Raw genomic sequence first — 18,066 nt, 5'->3', positions numbered from 1 at the left:
GGGAGGGTTCAAATCGCGCAGGCTCTTTGCGGACACTCAGGGTACCAGGCTTTCAGGCGCAGCACCGCGCAAGCCCTCTGTTGCCCCCTGATGGTCGGTGCGCGAATGCTGCTCTCAGTGAACACAAGGCCCTGTGTAGGAGACTATCCCATCGCGTGGAATAAAAGGAATAGGTAGGAATCAGGTTTAGGAAACAAGACATATATAATAAGGTGCTGGGGAAGAATGCTCGGAGAGCTCGAGTTCGATTCCCAGCGCCCACATTTCCTCGCAACCAACTACTTGTAACTCCAGCTCCAAGGGGGATCCAACACCTCTGGCCTCTACTGGCCTCTGCACATACACACAAACATAATTAAAAATGTTAAAAAATAATTTAAAGCTACTTAATAGAAATATGTAAGTTGGGTAGGAGTTCTGATATCTTAATTTTAAAAATTAAAGCCGGGCGGTGGTGGCGCACGCCTTTAATCCCAGCACTCGGGAGGCAGAGGCAGGCGGATCTCTGAGTTCGAGGCCAGCCTGGTCTACAAGAGCTAGTTCCAGGACAGGCTCTAGAAACTACAGGGAAACCCTGTCTCGAAAAAAAAAAAAAAATTAAGATATGTTTATTTATGCACCACATGTGTGCAAGAGAGCCCTTTAGATCAGGATATGGTGTCTCTCTGGAGCTGAAGTTATAGATGTTTGTGAGCTGCCTGAAGTGGTTGCTGGGGACCAAAAGCAGGTCCTCTGAAGGAGCAGCAAGTGCTCTTAACCACTGAATCATCTCTCCAGCCCCTCTTTCTGATTTTTTGTTTATGTACATATAAACATTTTACTTACAAGTATGTGTACCAGACAGAAGCCTGAAGAGGGCATTGGATCTCTTAAAACGGTGGTTACAGATGAGCCATCATGTTAGGAGTTGCTCTTAACTGCTGAGCCGGCTCTCTCCAGCCACACCCCCTTAAGCAGGGTCTCAGGCAGCATTGGCTGGCTTTGTGTGTACTGCTCCGCTAAAGACAACCTCGAACTCTAAATCCTCCTGATCCCACTTCCTACGTGTTGGGATTATAGACAGTATCACACTTGGATGAAATATGTAATTTCTATACAATCAAAAGTAATGAAGGGTTGCTGGTAGTGATGTTGGTGAAGAATGGCCAGTGTCCTGAGCCATCGCTCCAGTTCCTATATGATTTATTTTGTTAATTTTTTTTTTTTTTTGAGGCGAGATTTCTCTGAGCATTTCTGGCTGTCTTGGAACTCACTCCTTAAACCAGACTGGCCTCAAACTGACAGAGATGTGCCTGTCTCTGCTTCCGAGTGCTGGGATTAGAGGCACCACTATCGCCCAGCTGTGAATGTTTTGACCACATGTACGTCTATGTACCAGGGAGGACAGAAAAATGTCTGGTTCCCTGGAACTGGATTTACAGACGGCTGTGAGCCACTCTATGGGTGCTTGGGACTGGATCTGGGCCCAGCAAGAACAAGTGCTCTTAACTGCCAGGTCATCTCTCTCCACCCGTCTTTGTAAAGACTTTTTTTTTTTTTTTTTTTTTTTTTTTTTTTTTTTTGAGACAGGGTTTTTCTGTGTAACTTTGGAACCTGTCCTGGAACTCACCGTGCAGACCAGGCTGGCTTCAAACTCACAGAGATCTGCCTGCCTCTGCTTCCCAAGTGCTAGAATTGAAGGTGTGTGTCACCACTACCCGGCAACACTTTGGTTTTTTTGAAGCCAGATGTGGTGGTATAAGCCTTTAATTCCAGTACTCTGGAAGCAGAGGCAGGAAGAGCTCTGAGTTCCAGGTCGTCCAGTTTTACACAGTAAGTCCCAACTAGCCAGGGTCACACAGTAATACCTACTCTCCAAAAAGGGTGGGGCAGGGGGGACGGTGAGCTGGAAGCATACAAAACATAATTATACACAAAATAAATTAATTTAATAAAGAAGAAACCAGGTGGTGGTGGCGCACACCTGTAATCCCAGCACTCAGGAGGTAGAGGCAGACAGATCTCTGTGAGTTCAAGGCCAGCCTGGTCTACAGAGCAAGTTCCAGGGCAGGCTCCAAAGCTGGGGCTGGAGAGATGGCTCAGTGGTTAAGGAGTGCATTGGTTACTAGAGAACGTTTGATGCCCAGCACCCAGATGGTTCCAGGGTTCCAGGGGGTCCAACATCCTCTGGCCTCCACAGACACCACATACATGCAGGCAAGACACTCATTCACACAAAACAAAAATAAAGGAAATTTTAAAAAGAAAGAAGCAGCAAGAGAGTTGAAAAGAGCTCCATTTTATTATGGAAAGTTACAAAAAGAAACGAATCAGGCAATTAATAAAGGAGCAATAGGCGAGAAACGAGGCACCTCCTTTAGTGCCCCCCACGCTGCAATTCAATTCAATGTGAACCACGTGGAGGAACAGAATTAAATAATTCTCATGGGGTACAGAATTAGGACCCCTCAGCCTTCTCTCTTGGGAGAGACTGAGGCACAGTAATACTGAGCAAAGGTGAAGAAAGCCACATACCTCCCCAGGTCACTCTCAATAAAACAAGAGGAGGGTAGAGGATTCCTAGGGAGGCTGGGTAGGCAGAGCTTGTAAACCTGGGACTTTGGCAGGCGGGACTGGGAGCTGGTGGGTATGTAAACCAGGCTGCGATCAAGGGAGGAGGAGGAGGCTGTAAACAAAGGGGCAGTGACCTAGGAAAGGGGTGCTTGTGGATGGAGTGGGATCTAGACCTCCCAGGGAGGTGAATGCGTAAATCCTGAGTGTCCCCGGGAGTGGCAGGAAGTCAAAGGCTGTGGGGACAGTGTACCCTGTCATGGGGCTGGAGGTGCTCCATCCATCTCAATCCCAGGTGAATCCTGTGTTCCGCCCTAGGACCTGAAGCTCACTCTTAGCTCACCGAGGATGCTCCAGCCCACATGACTACACCCACGGGGGACCTTGGGGTAGGAGTAAATTTAGGCTACTGGCTCTGCCCCAGAAACAGGATGGGAGAAGCAAGTTGGAATGTGCTCACTGCCCCTCCCTCGTCTGTTGGCTCTGAATCTTCCGGACTCCAGGATCTTCAGGTATGGGAAGCGGGGAGGTACAGGCCCAGACTGGAAGATGGTCACCGCCGGCAGGACTCATCTACAAAAGAAGGAGTGATCAAGACAGCGAAGTGGGGAGAGCCTCTGCCACCAGCCTCCCCACGTATCCCAGAGCTGAAGAGCGGCAGTAGAAGTCCTTCACAGTGTGTGGGGGTGTGTGTGCCTGTCACTGTCAACAGTCTTCAGTTAGCTGGGACTGTGCACTGGCTATCTTGTGTGATCTCACAATCATCTCAAGCAAAGGTGAAGTAATTTAATATCAGCTATAGTCCTAGGTGCTTCGCAAAAACTTTCTCTATTCTTCTTTCTTTTCGGTTTTTCGAGACAGGGTTTCTCTGCAGCTTTTTTTTTTTTTTTTTTTTTTTGAGCCTGTCCTGGAACTAGCTCTTGTAGACCAGGCTGGCCTCAAACTCACAGAGATCCACCTGCCTCTGCCTCCCAAGTGCTGGGACTAAAGGCGTGCGCCACCACCGCCTGGCACTTTCTCGATTCTTTCAACCACCTCAGGAGGTAGTGATCTTATCGAATGTTCATGCGCTGGGATTAAAGCAAGGCACACAACCTCGTTTATTCATTCGTTTCAGACAGGGTCTCAATCTGTACAGCCCAAGCTGCCCTGGAACTCACGGTGTAGACCAGGCTGTTCTTGTACTTCTACATCAGCTTGAGTGGTGGGGTAACGGGATGAGCCACCACACTCAGTTCTAGGCAGCGGTCTTACTACTGACATACACACCACACACACACTCCAAAGCCCAGGACACAGTTATTAACTGTATTTTAAAAGAATGTCAAAATGCAGCCTGGTCCACAGAGTGAGTTCCAGGACAGCCAGGGCGACACAGAGAAACCCTGTCTCAAATCAGCAAAGAAAGATAAAATGAAGGCTGGGGATACTGATCAGTGGCAGAGCACTCGCCTAGAATGCTAAAAAGCCCTGGATTCAATTCCTGGAGTGTGGGCGTGCACACCCCACACAAGATAAATTGAAACTAAGCCCATATGGATCCGGGATTGCACCGTAAGTAACAGACAAGCTGGAATTCATACTCCAGGTCGTCTGACCCAACTCGGGTATTTTTAACCAGACTGGAGTTCTAGAGAACCGGCGAGCTCTGGTTTTGAAATCTGGAGACTCCATCTGCAGGAGGGAATTAGGCCAAACACGTCACAACACCACACCATGGACACCAGGGGGCGCCCTCCGCCCGCCAGCTGCTCACCCACGATTAGGGCCTTGGTGTGCAGCCCGCCCTGGAGCCCCGGCTGCAGTAGCAACTCCTCTTCCTCCTCCTCATCGTCGTCGTCAGGCTGTGTTGCCAAGGGGGTGGGCGCACTGGGGGTCTCAGGCTCCGGGCCCAGATCCTCCAGTACCGAGCTCTCGGAAGGGTATTGGTACGTGGTCTCCAGGGCCGTCTCACTGAAGGAGATCTTGAGCTGAGGGGTGGGGAGAGAGGGGAGAGGAAACAAGTTCATTACTAAAGCACCTCAGGGAGGGAGGGCCTAGGAGCAGATGCGGTGCAGCTGGTCTTAGGCACCCCAAAGACCGTCGTCCCCTCCCACCCCTTCCAGGCGGGGATTCGACTTTCCTTTACAGCTTGATTTTTTTTTCCCTTCAAATGACATCAAACAAAACAATGGCTCAATAGTTAACAGCACTGGACGCTCTTCCAGAGGACCTGGTTCAGTACCAGGCCTCTCGCAACCATCTGTAACTGTAGTTCCAGAGGAAACATGACCTGAGGCCCTCTGCAGGCTCCAGGCACGCATGTAGTGCATATACACATACAAGTAGGCAAACACTCAGACTCAGAAATAAATAAATATTTGTTTGTTTTGTTTTTCTAGAGAGGGGTTTCTCTGTGTAGCCTTGGCAATCCTGCAACTCGCTCTGTAGACCACACTGGTATCAAACTCAAAGATCTCACTGCCTCTGTCTCCCAAGTGCTGGGATTAAAGGGTTATGCTACCATCGCCTAGAAAAAAAAAAAAAGGAAAATCTTAAACAAACAAACCCAAACCAGATTTGGGCCACTGAGATGGAACTGCAGCCTGGCTGGATGCCCGGCTTGTGACCTCTGACCTCCACAGGGTGCTGTGTCAGGTATGTCTCCACCCCTAAATACCAAAAACCAAAACACGTTAACAAAACATCAAGAACAGAAACAACCCAAACAGCCAGGTACGGTGCCTCACACAAGTAATTTCAGCACTCAGGGGGCTGAGGCAGGAGGATTACAGTAAGTTCCAGGCTAGCCTTCCATGTTTATTAAAACTGTCTAAATTTAAAAAAAAAAAAAAAAAGCTGGACAATGGTGGCTCACACACCTTTAATCCCAGCACTCGGGAGGCAGAGGCAGGAGGATCTCCCTGAGTTTAAGGCCAGCCTGGTCAACAGAGTGAGTTCCAGGACTGCTGGGGCTACAGAGAGAAACCCTGTCTCGGAAAAAATAAAAAACAGCAACAAAAAAGAACTGGGAATGTGAGTAAATAAGGAAAGATCTGGGTCTCCCCCCCACCCCTAGAGCTGTGAGGATCCGGGTCTCCCCCCACCCCTAGAGCTGTGAAGATCCGGGTCTCCCCCCCCTTAGCGCTGTGAGTCGGAGATGTAAAAAGAAAAGAAAATGCACAGAGGAAGAGTGTTGTGGCCAGGACTGGGCCGTTGGGCACCCTTTGGGGCGTCCCAAAAGGGGTGAAGTCAGGGAGGCAGAGGCAGACAGATCTCTGTGAGTTCAAGGCCAGCCTGGTCTACAAGAGCTAGTTCCAGAACAGGCTCCAAAAAGCCACATATAAACTCTGTCTCGAAAAAACAAACAAAAACAAAAGGGGGTGAAGTCAGAGCTGGCCAGGCAGGAAAAAGCTGGTTGGGAAGGGAATCCCTGAAGGCACCCTGCTTTCCAGATCCTCAAGGCTTTGGTGTTCCCTGGGAAACCCAGGCTTGAGCCTGCCCCCTCCCTTCCCCTGCCTTCTCTCCAATCCTATCATACAGGTCCTGGTTCAGGAATGGATACACGATGGAAAGGCCTATATGAGCCAAGAGATGGCTCAACACACAGAAGAGCCCTGGAATACGCGGCTGGAGAGCTGACAAGGACAGAGTCGGCAAACCCTGGGTAGGGAAGTAGAGGAGGCCAGAGGATACCCACAAAAAGAGGCAGGAGGCCAGAGTAGCTACAAAAACAGGCAAAGAACCAGAGAGAGGCAGAAATCCTTAAAAACACAGGCTGTCTTCAGAGTCCTTCCACCCTTCCCTTTGCCCCCCTCCCCCTGGGAGGACACAGTAGGATTAGCCCTGCAAACCAGAAGGTTTAGGGAGATAAACAGGTGATTCCAGATCTACCCAGGATATCTGTGGCTGTACCCCAGAGCCTCCATGTGACCTCCTGTGTATCTCCAAGTCTTCTAGGGGCTGAATGAGAGAGACGTGACACCTCGGTCCCTAAGAAAGGGTCCAAACCCTAACCCTGAAAAGGCTTCTTTGTTGTTTGTTTGTTTGTTGAGACAGGGTTTCTCTATGCAGCCCTGGCTGTCCTGGAACTCACTCCGGAGACCAGGCTGGCCTCGAACTCACGGAGATCCGCCTGCCTCTGCCTCTCAAGTGCTGGGATTAGAGGCGTGCGCCACCATGGCCCAGCTGCAATGACTTCTCATTTCATCTCACTTTGAACAACATCCAGAGCTACACAAAGGCAGCAGGGTGATTTCCTTCCAGCTGCCCAGATGCACTTCCGCCTCTGGGCCTTTGTGCCGTTCCCTCTGTCTGGGAGACTCTTCCCCCAAATATCCCCAAGACTCCTCTGCTCCAGGGCATCCTGTTTGGAAGTTGCCACACTAGCTTCCTACTCTATGTCCTGATCCTATTACACACACCCTAGTACTAATATTTGCATAAGCACCATGAGAGAACCCGTTACTATCTTGGGGGAAGCCAGGCAGTGGTGGCGCACTTAATCCCAGCACTAGGACTTGGGAGGAAGAAATGGGGATCTTTGTGAGTTTGAGGCCAGCCTGGTCTACAGAGCGAGTTCCAGGGCAGGCTCCAAAGCTACAGAGAAACCCTGTCTCGAAACAAAACAAAACAAACAAAAAGGGGGGTGTGGCTGGAGAGATGGCTCAGCAGTTAAGAGCACTGACTGCTCTTCCAGAGGTCCCTGGTTCAATTCCCAGAACCCACATAGCAGCTCACAACTGTCTGTAACTCCAATTTCAGGGAACCCGACACCCTCACACCAACATACACATCAATGCACATAAAATAAAAATAAATACATTATTTAAAAATTCGGGGGGAGGGGGAGTTTATAGTAAAACCTCTTCACACACAATGCCCAAGCGCTCAGATCCTTACATAAAAAGGTACAGTGTTCCATATGACTCACGCAGCCACTCCCATGCATTCTCAAGTCTATTACGCTTTAGAAACTTTTTTCCATGTTTAGTGTTTTGCTGGCACACAAGGGCACCATGTGCATTCAGTGCCAGAGACGGCCAGAAGAGGGCATCAGATCTCCTAGAACCAGGGTGGAGGATGGTGAGCCTCCGCTAAGTGCTGAGACCTGAATCCAGGTTCCCTGCGAGCAGCCAGTGCTCTTAATGGCTGCACCATCTCTCCAGTCTTTATTATTATTATTATTATTATTATTATTATTATTATTTTATAATATTATGTCTGAGACTGGAGCTCACTAAATTAGCCCAGGCTAGTCTTGAGCTTGACACCCATAGATGGAATTACAAGTCTGAACCACCAGCCTGGAGGGCCTGAATACTTTCAGTCTGTGCTTGGTTGAAATCATGTTGGCAGAAGGCTGACTGTACTTGGCTACGCATGTCCATGGTTGCCATGAAAGGAGTTTACAGATTGTCACACTGCCTAAGGTAAAGGTGTGTCTAGACATCAGGGGAGGTAACAACAGAGGACAGCCTCTGTAGAATAGAGGGACAGCCTCCAGATGGCTCATACACCAGTATCTGGAAAGGGACCCATACTGGTTCTGTTGCTGACAGCTTTACCCCAGCCCCGTAGTTTATCGTTAGTTCTGTAAAACAGTTCTTTCGTCCCTTCATCTACTTCTGTCAACCCCCTTTGCCTCACTTCCCCCCAGCTTCTGACTGGGCTTCTCAGGAATGCATAACCCGAATGGGGCGCGCGCGCGGGAGGGGGGGTGCGCAGAGAGGGAAGTGACTCACTGGAGCCTCTCTCATCAGCTATATAAGGTCACAAGGGGGCCAAGGAAGGAGGGGCGGGTCTCCAGCCCTAGAGTCTGCTGGGGCACAGCACCGGCTACAGCCTGGGACAGGACAGGCGTGGTGTCTCTCGTGGTGGCAGGCATCAGTTTGATGAAGCAGCCTGAAAAGGAACTATTCAGGAAGGGTGAGGGATGGTGGTCATGGCCGGGACAGAGCAGGGCAAGGCACAGTCATCCTTGCTGAGGTTGTACAGACAGACAAGGTTGGGAGGTGCAGGACTTAGAGAGAGGGCTGAGGGAGGAACGCGGCTGCCTCCTCCCCACCCCCACCCCAGTGTGTCTGTTTCCTGATTCTCTCACCACATCCTGAGCACAGTTCTGGCAGGCCCCCAGGCCCAGTGTTCCCACTCAGTCCCACCAGCCTTCCGGCCCCCACCCCAGGCTTCCTGTTTGGAAGGTCTACTTCCGCCCCTCCTACTGCATGACCTAGGTATGGTGACCATCACAGGTCCTGCACCGCACCTAGGCTCCTTGGCTTCCCCCAGATGGTTCCTAGGCTTGGACCACAAAGCCTTGAGCCTCCCTCTGCTCACTTCCCAAAGTCACAAGCCAGGGAGGAAGTGACTTTTCTGCGTGCCTCACCCTGGGAGAATTTCCTTTATATCTGCCAAGTCTCGAGAAGAGAGGGCCAATAGGAGCCTGAGGGCTCAGGGTACACTCTTAGGTGCCACCCCGGGAGGGCTGGAGCTTCAGTGAAGCTGGGACAGAGGTGAGAGAACAAAAGTCATATTCAATAATGCTATTGTGACAATGAATACTCTGTCCATAAGTTAAAAACACAAAAAGATGCATGGGGAGAATCAAATGATCCCTGAGCTCAGCCCTGATCTTCGGTCCTTATGATCTCCTACTGACACCAAACACACACACACACACACACTCACACACACACACACACACACACACACACACACACACACACACACATGTTACAGAGAATAAGCAGGAGCAGGCGTCCCGGGAAGGCCCTGGCAGAAGTGTGTTGGGGAACCTTCGGGTCTGAGGCGGCTGAGTGTGGCCCTTTCTTTCTCCGGAGATTTTTCTCACTTAAGAAACTGGGCCGCGGCCAGAGGGAAAGTTACCCTGTCCAGTGTTTCCTTGCAGGTCTGCATTCCAGCCTAACCTCTGACCCTCTGCTGGCCTCAGCCCCACCCCTGCCCCCAACTCCCACAGGGCCTTGGCCAGTCGGTGCTCAGTTCAGCGCAAATGAACTTCTCTCTTTTTCTACCCCAAAGGGAGGGAGAGGCCAGGGGGAGGAGGGACAGAGGGGAAAACCAAGGCTGAGCCAGTTCTGTGGGGGAAGGGAAGCCCAGGGAGGAAAGATGGGGGAAGGGACTGGGATATTTTGGAAGAGGAGAAGGCTTTGCTTGTCCCCAGAGAAAAGGAGAGCACTGTCTAACATTTGCCCAGTTGGGGGGAACGGGCAACCCCGAGGTCACCCACTTCAAATGGCCTCTGTATGCCTCTCTGGGGGGTGAGGGGGGGGAACTGACTTGGGGTCTAAAAGCCTTTCCTCTGTTCCTCACCCAGCTCAGCCCCATCTCACTTGCCCCTTTCTGCCCTGGGATGTCCTCTTTCGTGGGGCTGAGACGCTCATTCCAACTTACTTCTTGCCTCAACATTCTCTACCCTCTGGTTGTTTTCACCCCGTTTTCACAAAGTTTTCTCATCTTTCCTACCAGCCGGGCTTGCCTGGATCGAAAGCTCAAAAGGAAAAGGAGGACTGAGCGTGAGGGAGGGAGAAGGACCAGGGCTGGACACACCCTGAAAACCACACACCCCAACACAGCCGTTGACTGCTGGGCAGAATCCTTGGTGCTCTGAAATGAATGGAAAGGAGGGATAGCCGGAGGAAGGGTGTGTGTGCAGAGGGAGAAAGGGAGGTGGCAGGAGAAAAAAGAATAGAAGACAGGAACATTTAAAAAGCCATCCAGTCAGAACTAGAAGGAGACTTCCATGCAGTCAGGCGTGGCAGCTTTCCTACCTGTTTGTGATGTCTTTCAGGGGACCCCTTGACAAGGCAGCTGCGGCTGAGACGGAGGTAGCCCCCCAGCACCAAGATCTCCTCAGCAGTTGGGTACCGCTTCTTCCCGGATCCAGGCCCTGCAGCATCAGCTGTGGCTGGGGTGGCCGGTGGGGCTGGGCTGGCAGGGGGCACACACCTCCGTGGGTTGACAGTGAAGGTGTGTCCGCTACGGCGGGGGGCCCCCACCCCCGGTCCTGCCTTCACCCCATAGAACAGACGGCTCATGAGGGGATCCCCAGGGGGCTGGGGGGCAGCTGGGGCTGGGGGTGGGGGAGACAGAGGGGCTGTCGTTGGGGGCCGGGGTTCTGCTGCTTCCTCTTCCTGCTGTCTGGAGCCTTCCGTCCCAGCCCCAGCGTGCTCTGGTGGGAGGGGGGAGGGCCCAGCGCAGAGGTTCTGCTGGGCTCTCAGAGGCCTGCTCTGAGCCCCCGCCTCCTCCTTCTCAGCCTCCTCTTCAGCCTCCAAACCAGAAGGCCCCAGGTGCTTCTCTGAAGATGCTGGAGGATCCGGTTTCTGAGTTCGTGTCTCTATGCCCCGTTCTCGGGCTTTCCCAGAGTTTAAGGTCCATTTCCAGCCTTCTGTGGGTCTTGAGATCCTGTCTCCATCCTCCACAGGGCTAGGCTTCCGCTCAGCAGCAGTCTCCACGTCTCCAGAGATGGTGTCTTGGCCCTCTTTTGGCCCTGGAGACTGGTCTAGGACAATCCCCGGACTCGGTTTTTCTTCCTTTCTCCCACACTCCTCCAAGTAGTCTTTCCCCTCGTCTCTTGAGTTCAGCCTCCACTCTGTGGCCTCCAGTTGTATTGAGCTCTGTTTCTGGGTTTTTTTCGGGTCAAGATTCCATTTATAGGCCTCTGTCAGGCAGGCCTTCTGGTCGCCAGACTCCCCGGGGCTCAGTCTGCTTTCCAATACCTCTTTTCTCTTGGGACTGTCATCTCCAGGACTTGCTAATCTCAGGCTCTCTTCTGGAGTTTCTCCAGGGCTCAGCCTCCATTTCTGAACCTCTGCTGGTCTGGAACTCAGGTCTCTGGCCTCTGCAGGGCTCTGCCTCCAGTCTCGAGCATCCGAAGTCCTGGAACATGACTCTTGGGCTCCCCCTGTCAACAGCCTCTTATCTCTGGCCTCCCTGGGACTTAGCCTCTCTTCTCTTGACTCTCTTCCCTTGGGGCTCTGCTCTCTTAAATTACTAGGACTTGATCTCCGTTCTAGAGCCTCCAGAGGTCCAGGCTTCCTATCAGTAAGTACTTCATTTCGATGCTGCTGCTGCCGCTGTCGCTCCTGTTGGATGAATCGGTTCTGATGTACTGGCCCAATAGCCTCCAAAAGGACAGCGGATTCATCTGGGTCCGGAGGTCCAGCCTCTGCGGTCCCAGGCACAGGGCTCGCCTCTCCAGGAGGCAGGCCCAACTTGGCCTTGCGACGTTCCAGGATTCCCCGCTTCCAGGCTGGCATCTGAGACAGGCGATCCCGTTCTGCTTTCTCACGGCCACGAACCGCTGCCTCCTCCTGCCGCCGCCGGGCTAGCAACTGTAGCTTCCAATCTGGGATAGCAGTCATGGTCACTGGAAGTGAAGGAGAGAGCACTGGGGGACAGGAACAGGAAAGGAAGGGTAGGCTTCGGAGGGACCCGGGGATTGAGAATGGGGGTGGGAGAGGAGGAAGTGATGCGGGAAGAGACTAAGAACCGAGGACGGTGGAACTAAGGATGAAGATAGAGGGGAACAGGGAGAGGAAGGAGGGCAGAAGAGGCCAGAGCTAAAAAAGTTAAGAGAAAAACTGGGTGCCAAGCTGGGGGTGGGGATAATGGGAGAGGAAGAGTCGAGATTCCGGGCAGAGGCAGCGCCAGATTGGGGGTTTGTAGGCACTAGACAGTCCCTAAGATATGAGAAAGGGAGGGAAGGAAAAGCAGGAGAGAGCGAGAAGACGAGGGAACTGGGGCTGAGAAGTGAGCGGGTTCAATCGAGGCTGCCCCCCTCCCCCGGTACCCAGAGGAGATAAGCGGGAAGGAAGAACAGGGAACCGGCTGGCGAGGGGGCGGAGGGGTCGGAGGGGATGTGAGAAGGTGAGGACAGATGTAGAGGGCAGAGGTCCGAGGGAGAAGGGGAGAGCAGAAAGCCGGCAAGGGCGCGGGCGCCTCTTCGCACGGGCACCGCAGGTCCCGGCTGCCTTCCCGGCTGCGCTCGGCCCCGCCCCTCAGTCCGGCCCCCACCCCACAGCGTACTCCGCCCCAGAGGCGGGTCAGGGGAAATACCCTCCTCGGGGACTTTTGGTACCCGAGCGGGTGTGCTGCCTACGCATTCTCAGAACTCTGGCGTCCACCCGCGTCCAGTCCCTTCAACCTCGCCTGCCTCCCCACCAACTACGCCCTAGGACCCGGACGCTCGGAAGAACCGCTTCATGCCTCTGCTGTCCCCAAGCAGGGACCCCGCTCTCAGGGGGACCTTGACCCAGAGGGCCATGCACCCGCGGGAACTGCACGGACATGCAATCTCTGCACAAAGGGGAGGCACTCCCAGGGAGATCAGGAGACACTTCCCTTAAAGTGGGAGCCCCACAGTCAACTTACACGCCTTGGGGTCCCTAGGAGGAGGTGCGGTGGAGCCAGGCGTCGGAAGAGGAGCAAGTCAAAGGGAGATCTGGAGGGAGGGTGGGAAGCAAAGGAGGAGGGACGAGGGCGCCTAGGAGGAGGGACGGAGACTCAGACGGGGGCCAGGCGGGGGCGGCGACCGCTTTGTCTACGGACAATGGAGCGAGGGAAGGGGGCGCAGGGCGGAGCCGGGCGCAGGGCGGGGCCTCGCTGCCCTCCTTCCCGCGTGGGACTCTGGTGGCACTCCTCTCTTGCAGTGGCAATCCACAGCGCTTCGTTTTCTGTCTCCAGAGGCCCTCACCCACTTCCTCTGGCAGCCCCGGAGAAGCTGGGTGTCCAGACTTATTGCTCCAGCTGGCCGACCCGGGGCGGCGGCCCGTGACTCAGGCCCCCTGAGGGACATGGGGAGGAAGCGGCAGCTGCTTGGAGTCAGACCCGCCCTTCCCATCACTCGCCGCCCCTCCCCGTGCTTTTGCTTTCCCCGGCCAGTCTTTGTTACCGTGGTAGTGTGGGCGGCTGCCGGGCCCCAGAGTCTGAGGAAAAATGGCTTTGGGAGTTCGCTCCCCTCCCAGAGATACTCTGTCTCCCATGGGTTCCCTGATCTCTACGCGAAGAAACTGTAATGTTTGGAGGGAGCAGGACTGGGTGACTGGGACATGGGGGCGGGCCCGTGGGGTGTGGCCCCAGCCCAGTGGTCGTCAGAGGCTGCTGCCACAAGAACTTGGCCTCAGCTTCCTTCCCACACTTGATCCGGCGGCTTGAGAGGCATGGACAGACAACTGGGTACCATACGTAGAAATATTTAATTTTTCTTTTCTGCAGCGCATATCCTTTGAGAGAGCCCGGAGACCCGAGTCAGCCCGAGTTAAAAACGGGAGACACCGCGGTAGGAGACCGAGTTAAAAAACAGGAGACACCTAGGATCTGTAGGGCAGGACCTATAAGGAGGTGGAGAAGTGAAGACAGGAGTGGGGAAGACGCACAGCGGTATAAGAGATATCCACTACCTGCAAACTTGCAGACTGGCCCTGGCATAGCTCCTTGAAGTGGAAACTAGGAAGGGGATCCCTGAGGTGCAGAGCCAATAACAGTACCAGGGGAGGGAGTGCTCAAGGCCTTGTGTTACACCCCAAGAGATGACATGACTTTGTACCCACTCTTGGTTGGTGAGAAGTGGACCCTGGAGGCCAGTGGCAGAAACTCTAAATTTAGAGTAGGGGATCTGGACCCTGGAACTGAGGTCTCAAGCAGGGGAAGTGACAGCCCCTTCAGCACATGGTTTCCAGCCTCTGGTCTGTAACAAATGGCCCGGAAGCTAAGGGATTTTGACTTTTGAAGGAGAACAGGCCCTAGAAATGGAGCTAGCTCCTCACTCTGCTTCCCCGTCCTGGGGTCTGGAGAGAAGCTGGAGTTTTCTTTGTAACTGAGACCGAAGGTAGCGGAGATCTTGCTGGTCAAGCCCGTGAGCCAAGCCAAGGTAGAGGGTAAGGAGAAGAGCCAGGAGGAGGCGGTCAGTGCCCAGGGTGGGAACCACCCACAGCACCGTTAGAAGTTCCACACATACTGGGTGTCGAAGGTGGGAAAAGAGTCTCAGAGCCCGAGGAGACTTCAGAGCCAGAGGCTCACCCAGCCCCAGTACATGGTAATATACCTAGGAGAGAGGGAAGAGCATGGAAATCAAGCCCAAGCCTCTGGTCCAGGCATCCTCCTCAAGCCCAGAGACAATCAGAAAAGGAGGTAAGGGACTAGAGAGCCGGGAGCAATCAAAGTATGGGAGGGAGAGAATGGTAGACTCAGGCAGGGATGTGGGATCCTCACCTGTTTGAGGCCCATGAGTTCAGCGTAGTCAAAGACCAGAAGGATGCTGAAGATGAGGAGCCAGGAAATGACGTGGAGCACAAAGCAGAGAAGGGGCACCCAGGTGGCCCAAGGTTCAGCTCGAGCCTCCCACAATACTGGGCCCCTGGGTACAGTCTCCCAGTACCGCATCACCAGCTGGGAAAAGATGAGAAACTAAGCATGCCAGTGACCTCCCTGGCCCCATAGTGACCTACCGCTCTTTCCTCTGAGTATAAATAGTAAATATTTATCATGAAGAGGGCTCGGGATGGAGGCTATGAAGATGATCCATTTCTATACAGGACTTACAAAACGGATAGGAGGAGGGCTGCTGGATACCTAGCAAACTAGCCTATGACAAACACCCAATGAGAAGACTAATTGGAAGGTGTCTTCTCTTGAAGACCTAGGTTTGGAAGACAGGAACTAAGAAGGATTTAAGATTTGAAGCAAGCCAGGCAGTGGTGGCGCAGGCCTTTAATCCCAGCACTCAGGAAGGGGAGGAGGCAGGTGGATCTCCAGGAGGCAGGAGGGAGTTTCAGGACACCCAGGGATACGCAGAGAAACAAAGAAACAAATTGAAGCAAGACAACATGAACAAAGTTGCAAGGGTGAGACTCCTCAGGCTGTGCTGGGGAATTTCAGAAACACAGGACTCTGCTGATGAATGGAGCATGTGCTCTGGGGGACGGGGAGCTGAGATTCACATCCTCTGCTTTCTTACACACTCGTCTTGTCACTCCAGTATAAGCACACCACGAATTATGTCTCCCGTGGCCAAGGCCTCATACCTGTAAGGCCAGCGCAGTGCAGGCCACGTACAGTGACCTCTGAAGGACTCCAAAGTACCGGGATGTCCACGCCTTCACTGTCTCAGTTGCCATGAGGCTATGTTGCACCACAAACAATAGCAGAAGCCCAAGATCCCAAGCCAGGGAGGTAAGAACGCTTCGGTCCTGCAAGGCAGCCAACCACCCATAGCGGGCATCTGAGGGAGTTGGTTAGGGAAGACAGGGACAAAGGATCAGTTAAGGCTAGAACATTCCTCTTACCCTCATCTTCTTTTGGAACCCTATTCCATGTCCCTGACGTTTTCAAGATCTTGTCAAGGCCAACCCCAGTTAAATTTCCTGTTCCTTCAATCTCCCATCTTCTCTAGCCTCCTTCTGGGAAAGATTCTTAGAATGCCGGCAGGGTCATTATTAAAACCAGTGCCGGAGGGCTGGAGAAATGGTTCAGTCCATGTAGTGCTATGTAAGCACCTGAATTCGATCCCTGGCACCTGTACAAAAAGCCTGGCATGGTGGGGTGTGCCGGTAATCTCAGTGCTGGGGAGGCAGAGGCAGGAGAACTCCAGAGGGGCTGGTGTCATGGATTGGCGGTTAAGAACACTTGCTGTTCTTCCGGAGGAACCTGCTTGTTTCTCAGCACCCACATGGCAGCTCACAACCATCTATAACCCCAGTTCCAGGGGACCCATCTGACCTAGTTGTTGATAGGCTTCTGGTGTCAGTGACAGATTCTGTCCCCAAAATGCATGGGAGACGGAGGCAGGTGGACCTTTGAGTTCCAAGCCAGCTGGGGGTACATAGTAAGACCCTGTCTAAAAATAAGGTGGCTAGCCCCTGAAGAAAGACACTCAAGGCTCCCTTCAGCCGCACCTGCACACATACGAACGGAAACACAAGCACACATTCCACATATATTCACACACACACACACACACAGCAAGGCTAGAGAAATCACCTTTGGTGATTAGTTTTCTTTTTTTGTTTCTCTGAGACAGGGTCTCTCTACATACATAACCCTTACTCAACAGACCAGGCGGGCCTTGAACTGAGAGATCTCCTCGCCTCTGCAATGCTAGGATTAAAGGTGTGAGCTACCACGGGCCCACTGTCGCGGTTTTCTAATGTTTCCTCTTTTCATCTTTCCCGTCCCTAGTTCTCCCCACAAAAGCTACCCCCACCGCGCCCTTACTCGGTCAGTCCTCACTCCCCAGCTTCTGCCCAGGACGGACTAATCGTGGAGTTTCTGATTTAGCCTTCTGTTCCCTTCCCGTTGGCGCCTCGCAGCTTTGGCCTTTCCCTGTCATTTGTTTCCACGCCCGCCCCGCCCTCTCCACGCTGTTCTGGCTCCTCCTCTCCGCTTCAGCTCGCCCAGGATCCCTGCGGCTCACCCGGACCACCGGACTCCGGGATCCCTCCAAGCAGCGGCCGCAGGGAGGTGAAGCGCACGAACTCCACTCCGGTGCCAAAGGCCAGGATGAAGGAGGCGAGGGCCGCCGGGACCAGCAGCAGCGCCGGGGCCATGGCGAGCGCCAAGGAGCTTGCCGAGGAGGCGGGCTCGGGGTTCCCGCGGCTGCTGGCCCCGCCCAGGTCCCGCCTTCGTGGGGTGCTGGCCTCAGGGCGGGGACCGCGAGAGGCGCGTCATAGCGCGGAGTCTGGAACCTTAGCCGTCGTCAGGGCAGCGACTCTGCAGCCACCCGCGTGGGTCGAACCTCAGTGCGGCCCGTGTTCACGTGGAGTGAGAAGTGAAGACAGAGTCTCCCTTGCGTGCAAACCAGACCTCAGTCCCTGGTGTGCTGGGGTTGCAGGCGGCGCCACCACGCCCAACATAGATTTTGGTTTGGTGATCGTTTTTCAGAGCTGTTCCTGATGGTTCGTGCCTGTAATTCCAGTACTCAGAAGGCTGAGGCAGGAAGATTTCAAGTTAGCTTAGACTGCACATGGAGACCCGGTCCAAAGGGGCCGTAAGAAATTAAAAAAAGACCACGTGGTGAAAGGATCTGTCCCCCACCGTAGCTATCCGAGCACAGGATCCTCAGAAGACACGAACTTATTCCTTTAGTTTACAGATAGAGCAGGGCCAGGGAGATGAAAATACCCAAGACAAGCAAAGGCAAGACCCTCAGGTTGAGGGATAGAGGAACATCCTAGCAGCACCCAGCCTGTGCGCTCCCACAGCCTCTGGATCAAACTGCCATGCATTGTAGAGCGCATTTCCTCCCCGCCCTATGCTCGGCTTGGGAAATTTGTACTGAGTGGGCTGCGTCCGAGAATATCAGTCTTTTTGAGGAGGTTCTGGTCTGCATACTGCTGCTCTCTCCACTTATTTAAATGGCAGAATCTTCATGTAGCCCAAGCTGGCGTCGAACTTGGCAATTATGTAGCTGAGAATAGTCTTGAGCTGATGTTCCTGCCTTCTACCACCAAGTGCCAGGACGGCAGCGGAGCACCAAGTGCCAGTCTAGCTCCACTGTTGTCGGAGCTCTGAGCAGACCCAGAA

At 53.4% G+C, this 18,066-nt stretch overlaps 2 protein-coding genes across 3 annotated transcripts; both read right to left on the bottom strand.

The window, feature by feature from the left end:
- Positions 1-2,257: 2,257 nt before the first annotated feature.
- On the bottom strand, positions 2,258-12,988 carry Ppp1r18 (protein phosphatase 1 regulatory subunit 18). Its single transcript, XM_038343970.1, has 4 exons — positions 12,919-12,988; positions 10,317-11,914; positions 4,307-4,520; positions 2,258-3,123 (listed from the first exon to the last, which is right to left on the bottom strand). The coding sequence occupies exons 2-4, from the start codon at positions 11,907-11,909 to the stop codon at positions 3,104-3,106; spliced, it is 1,827 nt and encodes a 608-aa protein (XP_038199898.1). The 5' UTR covers positions 11,910-11,914; positions 12,919-12,988; the 3' UTR covers positions 2,258-3,103.
- Positions 12,989-13,723: 735 nt separating this feature from the next.
- On the bottom strand, positions 13,724-17,145 carry Nrm (nurim). Of its 2 annotated transcripts, XM_038342997.1 has the most exons (5): positions 16,958-17,145; positions 15,570-15,766; positions 14,758-14,934; positions 14,313-14,590; positions 13,724-13,877 (listed from the first exon to the last, which is right to left on the bottom strand). In XM_038342997.1, the coding sequence occupies exons 1-5, from the start codon at positions 17,088-17,090 to the stop codon at positions 13,805-13,807; spliced, it is 858 nt and encodes a 285-aa protein (XP_038198925.1). In that variant the 5' UTR covers positions 17,091-17,145; the 3' UTR covers positions 13,724-13,804. The 2 variants fall into 2 exon arrangements, with proteins under 2 accessions (XP_038198925.1, XP_038198926.1); XM_038342998.2 differs by having other exon boundaries at positions 13,724-14,590.
- Between the last annotated feature and the right edge of the window lie 921 nt (positions 17,146-18,066).

The sequence above is a fragment of the Arvicola amphibius genome, chromosome 9 (assembly GCF_903992535.2).
Source record: "Arvicola amphibius chromosome 9, mArvAmp1.2, whole genome shotgun sequence".
Classification (NCBI taxonomy): Eukaryota; Metazoa; Chordata; class Mammalia; order Rodentia; family Cricetidae; genus Arvicola; species Arvicola amphibius.
This window is presented reverse-complemented; position numbering and strand designations above follow the sequence as displayed.

What these genes read in the sequence shown, in the direction of transcription:
- Ppp1r18 (XM_038343970.1), bottom strand. Translation starts at nt 11,909, where the DNA reads ATGACTGCTATCCCAGATTGGAAGCTACAGTTGCTAGCCCGGCGGCGG. An exon ending in CTGAAAGACATCACAAACAG is followed by an intron (nt 4,521 to 10,316) that starts GTAGGAAAGCTG and finishes CCCACCCCTCAG; the next exon opens with CTCAAGATCTCCTTCAGTGA. An exon ending in CACCAAGGCCCTAATCGTGG is followed by an intron (nt 3,124 to 4,306) that starts GTGAGCAGCTGG and finishes CTTCTTTTGTAG; the next exon opens with ATGAGTCCTGCCGGCGGTGA.
- Nrm (XM_038342997.1), bottom strand. Translation starts at nt 17,090, where the DNA reads ATGGCCCCGGCGCTGCTGCTGGTCCCGGCGGCCCTCGCCTCCTTCATC. An exon ending in CCCGGAGTCCGGTGGTCCGG is followed by an intron (nt 15,767 to 16,957) that starts GTGAGCCGCAGG and finishes CAACTCCCTCAG; the next exon opens with ATGCCCGCTATGGGTGGTTG. An exon ending in AACTCATGGGCCTCAAACAG is followed by an intron (nt 14,591 to 14,757) that starts GTGAGGATCCCA and finishes CCTCTCTCCTAG; the next exon opens with GTATATTACCATGTACTGGG.